Source organism: Diabrotica virgifera, chromosome 2, assembly GCF_917563875.1.
Source record: "Diabrotica virgifera virgifera chromosome 2, PGI_DIABVI_V3a".
NCBI classification, from domain to species: domain Eukaryota; kingdom Metazoa; phylum Arthropoda; class Insecta; order Coleoptera; family Chrysomelidae; genus Diabrotica; species Diabrotica virgifera.
In genome coordinates, this window is record NC_065444.1 from 162,800,934 (window position 1) to 162,813,133 (window position 12,200).

The 12,200-nt window shown below is 36.0% G+C and overlaps 1 protein-coding gene across 1 annotated transcript in view; it reads right to left on the bottom strand.

Moving 5' to 3' along the window:
• The window catches only part of LOC114330705 (gamma-soluble NSF attachment protein-like), a 54,252-nt gene that overhangs the window by 20,830 nt on the left and 21,222 nt on the right, over positions 1-12,200 (bottom strand). Inside the window, exon 6 of the mRNA XM_028280121.2 lies at positions 11,852-12,006. Coding sequence (XP_028135922.2) covers positions 11,852-12,006 — 155 coding nt within the window. The remainder of the gene's footprint in view (positions 1-11,851; positions 12,007-12,200) is intronic.

Below are 12,200 nucleotides of genomic sequence, written 5' to 3' on the forward strand. Positions count from 1 at the left end.
CACCCACTTCGTGAAGTAATCCATTACCACCAACATGTATTTGCATCCATTGTCACTTTCTGGAAATGGCCCGGCAATATCCAAAGCTATTCTTTCAAACGGACTTCCAACATTGTACTGTCTCATAGGAGCCTTTCTTTTCCGGTAGGGTCCGTTACTTGTAGCACAGGTAGTACATTTCTTACACCAGTCCTTCACATCGTCGGAACTATTCATCCAATAAAATCGTTCCCGAATTCTCTGAAGGGTTTTCTTTACAACAAAATGCCCTCCTGATGGACTGTCGTGTAACTGACGAAGTACTTCGGCTATTCTGCTCTTTGGAATCACCAACTGTGTTCTCCTCACTGAACCATCATCATTTTCTATTACTCGTTTGAGCAAGCTGTCTTCCAAGATAAATGAGTCCCACTGGGCCCAATACGTCTTAACTACTGAGCCTAGGCTTGATATTTCTTGCCAAGATGGTCGACGATTTTCGTTCTTTCCATTTTCGAATCTTCTGTAAAATTGGATCTTTTTCTTATTCTTCCTTGATCTTGGTAGGCGTCCACTCGTCGTTGACCACTGTTGTTCTTAGTACTGCTGCTTCCTTTGACTCTGTTTTGTTGCAATGGGAACATTCTGCTGGACACGGTCTTCTAGATAGAGAATCAGCGTTCCTGTGGCTAACTCCGGCCCGATGCTCGATCTTGAAATCATATTCTTGAAGTCGTTCAATCCATCTGGCTATCTGACCCTCTGGATTCTTAAACTGCATTAACCATTTAAGGGCGGCATGGTCGGTTCGGATTAGAAACTTCCTTCCGTAGAGGTATTGATAGAAGTGTTCCACTGATTTTACTACTGCTAGAAGTTCTCTTCTCGTGACGCAATAATTTCGTTCAGGTTTTGAAAGCACTTTACTAAAATATCCAAGGACTCGTTCCTGTCCTCCTTGGATCTGCGACAGCACTCCTCCAATTCCCACATTGCTTGCATCCGTATCTAAGATGAACTCTCCTTCTGGCAGTGGATACCCTAATATTGGCGCTGTAATTAAATGCCTCTTCAAAGTTTCAAAGGCCGTTTGGCAGTCTCCATCCCAGCAATAATCCCTTGCTTCCTCTGTAAGTCGTGTTAATGGCTTAGCGATATCTGCAAACTTCTTAATGAATCTCCGGTAGTAAGTACACAGTCCCAGAAAACTTCTCACTTGATGTTTATCAGTTGGTTCCGGCCATTCCTTAATGGAATCGATTTTTCCTTTGTCCACGGCCACTCCTTCTTTGCTGACTATATGGCCTAGATAATTGACTTTACTTTGAAATAGCTGGCATTTCTTGGGGTTTAACATTAACTGGGCAGCTTTAAGTCGATTAAAAACGTCTTCTAAATTCTTCAGGTGGTCTTCAAACGTCTCCCCCAAAACGATTATGTCGTCTAAATACACCAGGCACGTCTTCCAAGATAACCCTCTCAACACATTTTCCATAAGCCTCTCAAATGTCGCAGGAGCATTACAGAGTCCGAACGGCATAACGTTAAAATCCCATAATCCAGATCCTGTCGTGAAGGCCGTCTTCTCCTTGTCCACTGGATCCATTTCTACCTGCCAATATCCAGACTTCAAGTCCAACGTAGAAAACAATTTACTTCCAGCTAATGTGTCCAACGTGTCGTCGATCCGAGGCAGAGGATAACTATCTTTCTGGGTAACATTGTTCAACAAACGGTAGTCCACACAAAACCTCGTAGTTCCATCTTTCTTCTTGACTAGGACCACTGGAGAGACCCATGGGCTCGTAGAAGGTTCTATCACTCCGTCTTTCTTCATTTCTTGAACAATCCTTTCAGCTTCCTCTCTCTTCGCCTGTGGTAATCGTCGAGCTGTTTGACGAATTGGCCTAGCGGTACCAGTGTTAATTTTATGTTTGACAACTGTCGTTCTTCCTGTCTTTCCTCCTCTCGGTACGAATATGTCACGATATTGCCGAAGAAATTCCCTTAATTTCCTTTTTTCTACTTGGTTTAGAGACTGGCCTGCAACTGCAACCATTTGGTCGAACTTGTCGTTGGAATTATCTGATGTTGTCGTCTGACGGATTATGGACGTCACGGGTACACAAGTTCCTACTTTTGTCTCCTTCTTGATGGTCACCGGGTAGTCATTGATATTAATCAATCTCACGGGAATTTCTTTAGCAGAAGTAATCAATTCCTTTCCAATTATGATTCCTCGGCCAACCTCCTCGTCGTGGTTCCATGGCTCCATCATAACAGGTGTTCCTTCTTCTACAATTCCCTGTAGCCGCGCTACGATGATCGTTTCACTCCTCGCAGGCACAACTGTATCTTCTCTAATAGCTGCTAGCATAGTGCTGTCATCATGTGGATGAAGAAATACCTCCTCGTTGCCAACTTTGATTACCCTGTTCTTAAAATCCAATTGAAATCCATGCAAATTCATTACGTCCATTCCTAATATAACATCTTCTTCGATGTCTGCAACTATGACAGTATGGACGAACTTTTCTGCTCCAATCCCTAATTGTATCTGGATTTCTCCGTGGGTGTTGGCATTTTCACCTGTGGCAGTCCGCAGTCGCAACCTCGTTGGTAAGAGTTTCTTACGGCTGTTTATAACTGACGGTCGTATAATGGTCCTGGTCGCTCCGGTATCCACCAACAATGTATACTTTTTATCATTTATTTCTCCATCTACATATACACTATCTTCACGACATTTCAAAGAAGCTATTAGTATGAGATGGTCTTTAGAGTAGTTCTGAGTCGAGGCTGCCCCCCTAGGGTCTGTGCGCTCTCTTATTTCCTGCTGGCGAGTTTCTTGATTCGCGTTCTTCCTTAACCTCCGTGCGTGCCCCTTTTCACCACAATTGCAGCAATTCATGGTCTTCGTTTTCTTCGATGTAAAGCCTTTCATCATATTTACCAGCTGGTCAAGTTTGTCTTCATCCTCTTCTTCTTTCACAGTTCGAACTGCACTGTACTCACCAGAGGCCTGCGTAGCTGATTCGAACTCGAGGGCCGCGGACAATACATCGACCAACGTCTTGTGACGAGCTAATCGCAGTGTTCTTTGCATTTCATGATCACGAAGACCATCAATAAATGTTTGAACAGCCAACATTTCCATCATGTCTTCGGGAGCTGTTGGATAAGCAAATCGTACTAGCCTGGCAATATCTACCTCATATTCTTGAAGAGCTTCATCTTTCTTTTGTCGTCGGTTTTTAAGCCGCGCTTGATAGACATACTCCAAATGTTCGTGCCCATAACGCATGTTTAGTCTCTTCATAAGTTGTTCAAAATCATTCGTCTCCTCTACAGCTATGGTCTGGAGTACATCCAAAGCCTCTCCTCGAAGGGCAATAACCAGATTTACAGCTTTGTCTTTTTCAGACCATCCGTTCGCTCTTGAAACTGTTTCAAACTGTTTCTTATAACTGTTCCATGATGACTTTCCGTCGAAATTTGGCACCTTAACACGAGCATGACCTACACTCCCTTCAACTATCGACCGTGGCTATAATTTGTATTTGGTTTCATCATTTTTAACACAAACCATACATACTCATAGACGTTTCACGTAAATTGTCAAGGTCAAGACAGCAAATTAGTTACCATTCCAATCCAGAGATGTCGCCGTCAGTCAATTCTCTTGTCATATTTAACAACTGACAGTTGACAATTAAATTAATTTGTTATTTACTTTTTATTTTACAGTTTGTGGCTTAATTATTTTATTATAGTGGTGTTACGTTTTTAATTAGATTTAATCACAATTTTAATAAGTGTATAATCCATTTTTATGATTATAATTTTTAGTTTACATTGATCATCCCGTGTTGTGTTTCTCACATTAAAAAAAACAATATAATAGATCCTGAAACAGTTTATTCCAGTAGACAAGTGTGTCATCAACATTTCGGACCTATATATTTTTGGAAGTTTGTAAAAGATTATAAGGTAATATTTATCTAAACAATCATCCTATGTACAAGATTCTTTCAAAAATTTTCATTCAACTCGATACACATCAGTGCTTTCACGTGACACAGCAGTAGTGTTTAGCATTTTGAAAACAAATTGGAATATTTGAAGTTTTCAGTAAAATATGGAATAAAACATTGAATTGTCTTTCTGTTGTTTTAATTTCCTGTGAAATTTCATCAAAAATCCCGAAAAAATTTATAATTTGAAATTCTCACGTAACTAAAATTTGTCAATTTAGTTCCCATTCCAATCAAGAGATGGCGTTAATTCGATCCGAAAGATTAACATGGTCGTGAAACGTCTATAAGTATGTATGGTTTGTGATTTTTAATGTCTGTTAAGATGGGTTCCATACCTTTGTCTTCTTTTTCCGTTTCCTCCAGTTTCTTTTCTATTTCCTTGATCTTTTCTTCAAAAGTAGATTTTATGGACGATATCTTGTCGTCAAAATCCGAAGTGACTTTAGAGATCTTGTCAGTCATCTTGCTTTCAAGGGATGAAATATCACCCGAAACTTTCAAAATATCACTAGAAACTCTATGTTCTAACGATGTAATGTCTGTCGAAACTTTCAAAACATCCGAGGAAACTTGGGAGATTTCACTAGAAACTTTGCTCTCTAACGACGTAATGTCTGTCGAAACTTTCAAAACATCCGAGGAAACTTGGGAGATTTCACTAGAAACTTTGCTCTCTAACGATGTAATTGACGAAATCAAAGCAGCATGCTTGTCTTCAAACAAATAGGTTTCTGGATCTTGACCCTCCTCCTGAAGAGCGTTCTTTAAACGTTCGACTAGATCAGCCTTTTTCCCAGTAGTGTCCATGTCTCTCTCTTCTAACTGGTTGCGGAGCTCCTTAACGATCAAATCAGTGATTTTCTTATGTTGTGTAGACATTGTCACACACTTTATTTATTACGATTTATATTTTATTTATTTTTAAAGATTCCACACTGTATTAAACCGAGCTTATGTTACTTATTTATTTTTTATCCACTTCTGATCACCAGTTGTTACGCGATTGACTCTACTATTTTATTTATTTATATCTTTAGGCACTAAGTTTAATTTAAATAAAGGAAGACTTACTTATATTATTTTATTTACATCACTTATTTATTTTAATAATTACAAATAACACCAACTAACACATCTAATTTATTTACAACTCAAATTTATGATTTAATTAACTAAACATAATAACTTCGATAACTAATATATACATTTCATTAAATCCGAATCGAGTACAATTATATTACGCGTCGCGGCTCGTTCATTGACTGACTGGCCTGTGATCGGATTCCTCTTCTTAAATACTCTGGCAGCGGTCGCCTCGAATCGCCGTGGAAGATCTGGCCTTTACTCGTAACGCGGAGAAATATCGAGAAGAATTAGGCCGGGTTGTGAGGCGTCACATTATAAACAGATTATACAACATATGACAGAAGCTCGAAAAAGATGACAATCGATGAAAAGCCCTATTATATCTATGAACGTAATACTCACAGATGACATTCCAGGGCCACTTTAACCGATGATTTTAAATGGGACCAAATGGCAAATGATATCTCGTTTGACATATATTTTGACATGATCATGTCACCAGACTGTTTTCAGCTCCTTGGCTATTTATTATAATTTAATAGACCCTTTTTGTTTGCTGAATTTGATTTATTTGTTTGTGAATGCTTTTTAACAGGTACATACCGCGATATTTCCTTTTCATTCTAGAAAATGCTTATTTGATATTTATGTAAATAACCCTTCGATTGTTATTTTAGAATAAGATGAATTCTTCCGTAATAATCTTTCTTATTCTGGAACATTGTAATAATGTATAAATAGGGGTTTTTGGAATTAGTAGGTCAGTTGTGAATTTGAAAACGTCGCGTCGGTGATAGATAAATTAGATATCGTAGTTTGTAAAATAATAGATACAAATTCAGTGTTTTCATTTGTTAAGTTGTAAGTTATTAAAAATAAATAAAGTCAACTAAAATTAAACATTAGTGCCTAAAAGATCATGGAAAAGTAAAGTCAGTTTTGTAACAATATTAAAAATACCTATTCAATTAATACCAATTTTATTTGGGTTTAAGTTAATTTTGACGAATAAATTAAATAAATATAAAATTGTAGTTTGGCATTAAATTAATAATGATTCAAACTTCCGATATTTGTCAAAAAAGTCGACGTTGGCGTAAAAACAACTAGAGAATTGAAAAACGTTCTCTTTTTGACAAATAACCATAGGCGCACGTTTGAATCTTAATTAATTGAAATTAATTTATCGGAGAGGATATCTGATACCCAATTTTTATCTTATAGTGCTATATTTGGATAAAGGTCCTCCAATCTATCACTTGTGATTCGTGTCCGAAATTTTGTAATCGCAAAACATAACCTGCCATAATTAACATATTTACGTTATCGGATTAAAGAAACGAGGCTGTAAATTTGTCGGACAAGAGATCGACAATCTTTTGTACTTATTAATTATAATAATAATAATAATAATATCTTATGGCATTTTTGCCGGGGAGATCCTTTCAGATTGTTCCGGCGCCATTTACATCTTTAACCCTGTTTATATAACCCTGTATTAATTATAAGTACTTTCAATTGAAAATTAAGAGTTTTGTGATAATAAAACTCTACCGCGCTAGAGTGACATCTTGCGGGTATCGGACTCGACGATCGCGACGTCTTTTTTATCCGACAAAAATAATTTATTTTATTTTAACGTATAAAATCTTTTGACTAAAATTAAAAATTATAGTTATGCAATAACAAAACATAATCGTGCTAGAGCTACAGGTTTAGGTGTTGTGCATGCGGAAACGCGTACAACCTGCACTCTGAAAATTTTCAGAAAGTGGTAGATTCGTTCAAACGAAGCAGTTAAAACCATTTTTAAGACTTTTGTAATAATTTTCAAAAAAAAGGACGGTGTACTGGGGACTACAGTGCTATTTCCAGTTAAAACGTTTGACTTATTCAGAACGAAGTCATCTATCTCTATCCTTTCACCTATTGACCTCCACATGTATCATTCTATGATATGATCGCATGCATCTTTATCCAGATTCAAACGGGTCTTCCTGTCTTTCTTTTACTTTTAGGCTAGTCGCTAAACTCGTTTCACTATCTAACTTTCATTTATTTTCTGTACGTACATATCCAGTATGTGGTTACCAGTTTATTGCTATTTTAGCTAGATTATTTCTGTCTTCTAATCCTGGCAGATGAAACATGGAAAAGAGGTCTAGAAATTAACAAAGAATAAACAAAATATCAAATCTGCTCTAGAAAAGATGATAACAAGACGAGAGAAACCAATATAGAAAACTACACTTTTGAAAGAGTTGAATGATTTACATAATTATTTGAGAGTAATTATTGTGAATAGCAAGCGAAAAAATAACAAAGAGGATACTAGCAGGCAACAAAACATACTGGAGATGCCATAGGCTAATCAAGGACAAGAACTTATCCAGAAATACAAAACTAGAAATATAAACAGTTGCAATCAAACCAGTAGTTACATACGCAGCTGAGACATTGTGCCTTGCAGATAAAGATGAAGAAAAATGAAAAATATTCGAAACGAAAATTCTAAGAAGAATTATAGGCCAGATAAGAATGGAAAGCGGAGAAATGAGAAGAATGAACCATGAAATACACACACCCAAACTTATATGGAATCACCATGTATTTCAAAGTAATATTTATTTCTTTTGAAAAAACTTGTTACTGTTGCGAAGAATAAAGGATTTTATTGAAAATAAACAAATATATAAGACAGTCGGATAGTACAGCTCGGTACGGTATAGGTTATTTGCTTGAGTTGCAAATTGAAGGAAAATAAATAAACTAACTTTTGCTCTCAAAAACGAAAATATGCCTGATGTGGGGTTATAGAATGTTGTTCTGAAGCTATTTCCTTGTGGCATTTTTATAATCAACTATTTCTAATGGGAATAAGCCACAATTTTACCAAAAAAAAAAATGATTTTATTAACGTTTCGAAGCCCAAATCGGGTTTCGTTGTCAAAATACAAAATACTACTAGAATAAACAAAAATGTTGTTGCTAAGTAAAAAAAATTCTTCTAATAATCTATTTAATCTGACTCATCTATATTGGCAATTCAGACGTATATTATACATTTTAAAGTACGAGTAGACGACTTTAAAATGATATCGCCAATATTTATGAGTTGCGTTCCTGGGACGACTTTACTAAAAGATAGTTCATTCGATTACATGAAATCAGTCCCAACTCAAGAATATCCGTCACAAAAAAAAATCATAGCATGTGATATGTCTTTAAAAAGACAACCAAATGCAACGATGACGGTAAAATTCTCGCGTTAGAGATTCCATAGTAAATTTTTTTTTCTAAAATTCCTGGTTTTCCCTCGTGATTTACTATGGAATCTCTAACGCGAGAATTTTAACGTCATCGTTGCATTTGGTTGTCTTTTTAAAGACAGATCACATGCTATGATTTTTTTGTGACGGATATTCTTGAGTTGGGATTGATTTCATGTAATAGAATGAACTATATTTTAGTAAAGTCGTCCCAGGAACGCAACTCATAAATATTGACGATATCATTTTAAAGTCTTCTACTTTAAAATGTATAATATACGTCTGAATTGCCAATATAAATGAGTCAGATTAAATAAATTATTAGAAGAATTTTTTTTACTTAGCAACAACATTTTTGTTTATTCTAGTAGTATTTTGTATTTTGACAACGAAACCCGATTTGGGCTTCGAAACGTTAATAAAATAATTTTTTTGGTAAAATTGTGGCTTATTCCCATTAGAAATAGGTGTTATAGAACTTACAACGAGGAAAGATTATTGGTCTTGTGGAGAAAGTAATGTTCTCAGAGGGACATAGCTGTAGAGCTAGGCGTAATACAGGGCGTTCTGTCCAAAATCTATGCAGGTAGCAGGAACTAGGAAAGCTCAAAAATAAAGCAAGGGAAAGTCGCCAAAAGTAATAACGGTTTTCCAAGATCGTTTAATTGTCCAATCAGCTGGAAGACACCCAACCATTTCTCACCTGCAGCTCCAAAGGCAGCTTTTAGAAGCAACAGGTGTAACTGTTTCAGTTGAAAGAAGAGTTCGTACCTAGAAGTATACAGCAGGAGACAGTTATGGGTTCCCGAGTTATCCAGGCAGCACAAGATTGATCTCCCTCCTAAATGGGTGTCTTCACCACTAAAACTGGAACATTGGGTATTGACAAAATGTGCTATTTAATTTCCAACTAATTTAATTTCCATCCAACTAACTTAACTGCTCACAGGTATGTTGATAACCTGTAGTTGGGCTCTGGAGAGGTGCAACAGGAGAAAATTTAATTTTCATGCTTGATAATGGACCTCTACATACCATTATAGTGACTACAGACCTCATTGAAGCAGAAGGTATTCCTTGTTTGGAGTGGCATGCTTGCTCACCGGAGCTTAATCCTATAGAATATTTATGGGGTATGCTAAAAAGAAAAATTCGAGCTCGCCGGGGTAATCCACAAGACACCGCATTGCTAGTACAAGCTGCTCTAGAGGATGTTAGAGGACCACAACAAAATGTTGATAATTTCATTAGGAGCGTGCCCTCGCAAACTGAAGCTTGCATAAGGACTAGAGGTGATAACACTGACTACCACAAAATACAAAAAAAAATAAACACAATTTAAACATTATTTGTTTTACATTGAAATTTTGTATGCTATTGACTTTAAAACAACTAGTTTCAATTTGTTTGTTAAATACTTTATTGTTTTATTTAATTGTTATGTGCATATTTGTTATTAAATTGCTTTAACAATAAATATTGCTTGACTTCGTGCGTTCGTTTTTTTAAATTCGCACGAAATAGTAAGAAATATCAGATGATTCCATATAAGCTTGGGTGTGTGTAAGAGACATAATGAAGGGAGAAGATATAGTTACAATGACCAAGAGGAAGACCCAAAGAGATTTAGGAGGACCATCAAAATCCTGAAAGTGCAAAACTGAAGGTAACTATGCACAAATCGAAATGAGTAGAAGAAAATTCTAACGAAAGCAAAGTCATACAACAAACTTTAACAATGCAGAAGAAGAATGCGAAGTGCTTCACAACAATAAGCGAATGTAAGAGTGGCAAATATTCCATCAGGAATAAAAGGCCTTGATGATGTAAATGATGATTTTTGTCTTCTAGAATGTAATTCATTTTACGATCATCTGTACACATATTTCCTTCTTCTCCTTATCTTGCCGTGCATTTATATTGCGTTGGAGAATTATCTTAATTTTGCTTGTCTTAATTTTAATATCTATGTAATTTGAGCGATTGATCAATAACTTTTAAACACATTGCACGAGAGTTACTATTTTACGAACAACAACAGCTATGTTGCTTTGTTTTTTTTTTAAATTCTACTGATGATTTGTAATGTATATATAGTGAAAACTATGTAATTGTAACATAACATTGTGTACATGTACCTAATTATAATTAAATATTTTGAACCAAACGTCTGTCTTTTGCGGCATGCAAAAGTTCGCCAGTGTTAGTTATGCCTGTCCAGTTCTTTATATTTCGCAGCCACGACATTTGTTTGCGACCTACTCCCCTCTTGCCTTCAATCTTTCCTTGGATGATTAGTTAAGGGATTGCGTATTTTTCCCTCTCAAGATATAGCCCAGGTATCCAATTTTTCGTGCCTTGATCAAGTTCAGCAATTCTCTCTCACTATTTGCTCTTCTTAAGACATGTTATATCTGTCGTTTCTCACCCTATCTGTCCATGGTATGCGGAACATTCTTCACAAGGTCCACATTTCGAAGGCCTCTAACTTATTAATCGAAGATATTTTCAAGGTCCATGTCTCCATGCCGTATAACAATATGGACCATACATACTTAACCATTCTGTAACGGAGATTGAAGTAGCGGTTTAAATTTAATAAAAGCTTGTCGTGCTTGTTAGGTATGGCATTTTATTTCTTGTTGAGCACCCCATTGGTCATTCACCATCATTCCCAAGTATTTGAATGTTTTCACTTGTTCGATTGGAGCATTATATACTTGCAGTTGTACTGTTAAAAGTGCGCCCTTTCTTGTTGCCATGAATTTAGTTTTTCCAGCATTTATCTTAAAGCCATGTTTTTTCCTGCGGTATTTATTTTATTTTTCACCAACTGCATATCATGTTCGTTATCTGTGATTACCGCGGTGTCGTCGGCGTAACGAATGTTATTTATCGGGTACCCGTTGACCTTTATACCACGGTCAGTGCCTTCAAGTGCAAAAACATGCTCCACATAGAGGTTGAACAGCACCGGAGACAAAATACACCCCTGTCGCACCCCTCTTAAAATTTCAAATTCCTCTGTGTTTGTTGATTTGTTCAGTCTCACTCGTGCTTTTTGAGTCCAATAGATATTCTGGTCAACTCTTATATCTTTCTCATCAATATTAGCATTGTGTAGCATTTTTATCATTGCATCGTGTTTTACGTTGTCAAACGCTTTTTCGTTATATGGAAATATAAGGGTATTTCCTATACACATATTTCTTGATTACTATTTTTTATTTGCCTATGTGCATATATTTTGGTTTAGTAAGGCAGTTTATCTATCACATAGCTTGAAGGCATGTTATTAAATTCTTTATCTGAAATTATCTTAATGAAACTTTATTATGTAATTATATTTTTACAGTAGTAATAAGAACGTGGCTGTTCCACATAGTGGACCACATAGTTGCAAAGAGTGTAGTGGAATTACCTCTGAAACGATTAATTATTGCTTTGTATCGAAAGATACTTGCTCGATATTATACTTACCCCATTCTTTAAATGCCTTTTCTGCGGCGACCACGTCACCTCTAGCTAACTGAACTAATACTAAGGCGACTGTAAGTCTACCAGTCGCTTGATATGACTCATTTTGCTGGTGTAATCCTAACTCTCTTCTGATAGCATCAGCTGCTAAGTCATATCTAAAACAACAACACATAGAGTAAGAAAAAAATTAAGATCTAAAGAAGAGATAAAAAAAATAAAATAACCTTTGATGTAAAGAGCCATTTATAATAAGGATAATGTTACTTTAATTTTGAATATATAATAATAAACACATCAACGAATGAGAAAAGAAAAGTATTCTAAAAGTGTGTAGAATATTTAATTCCTA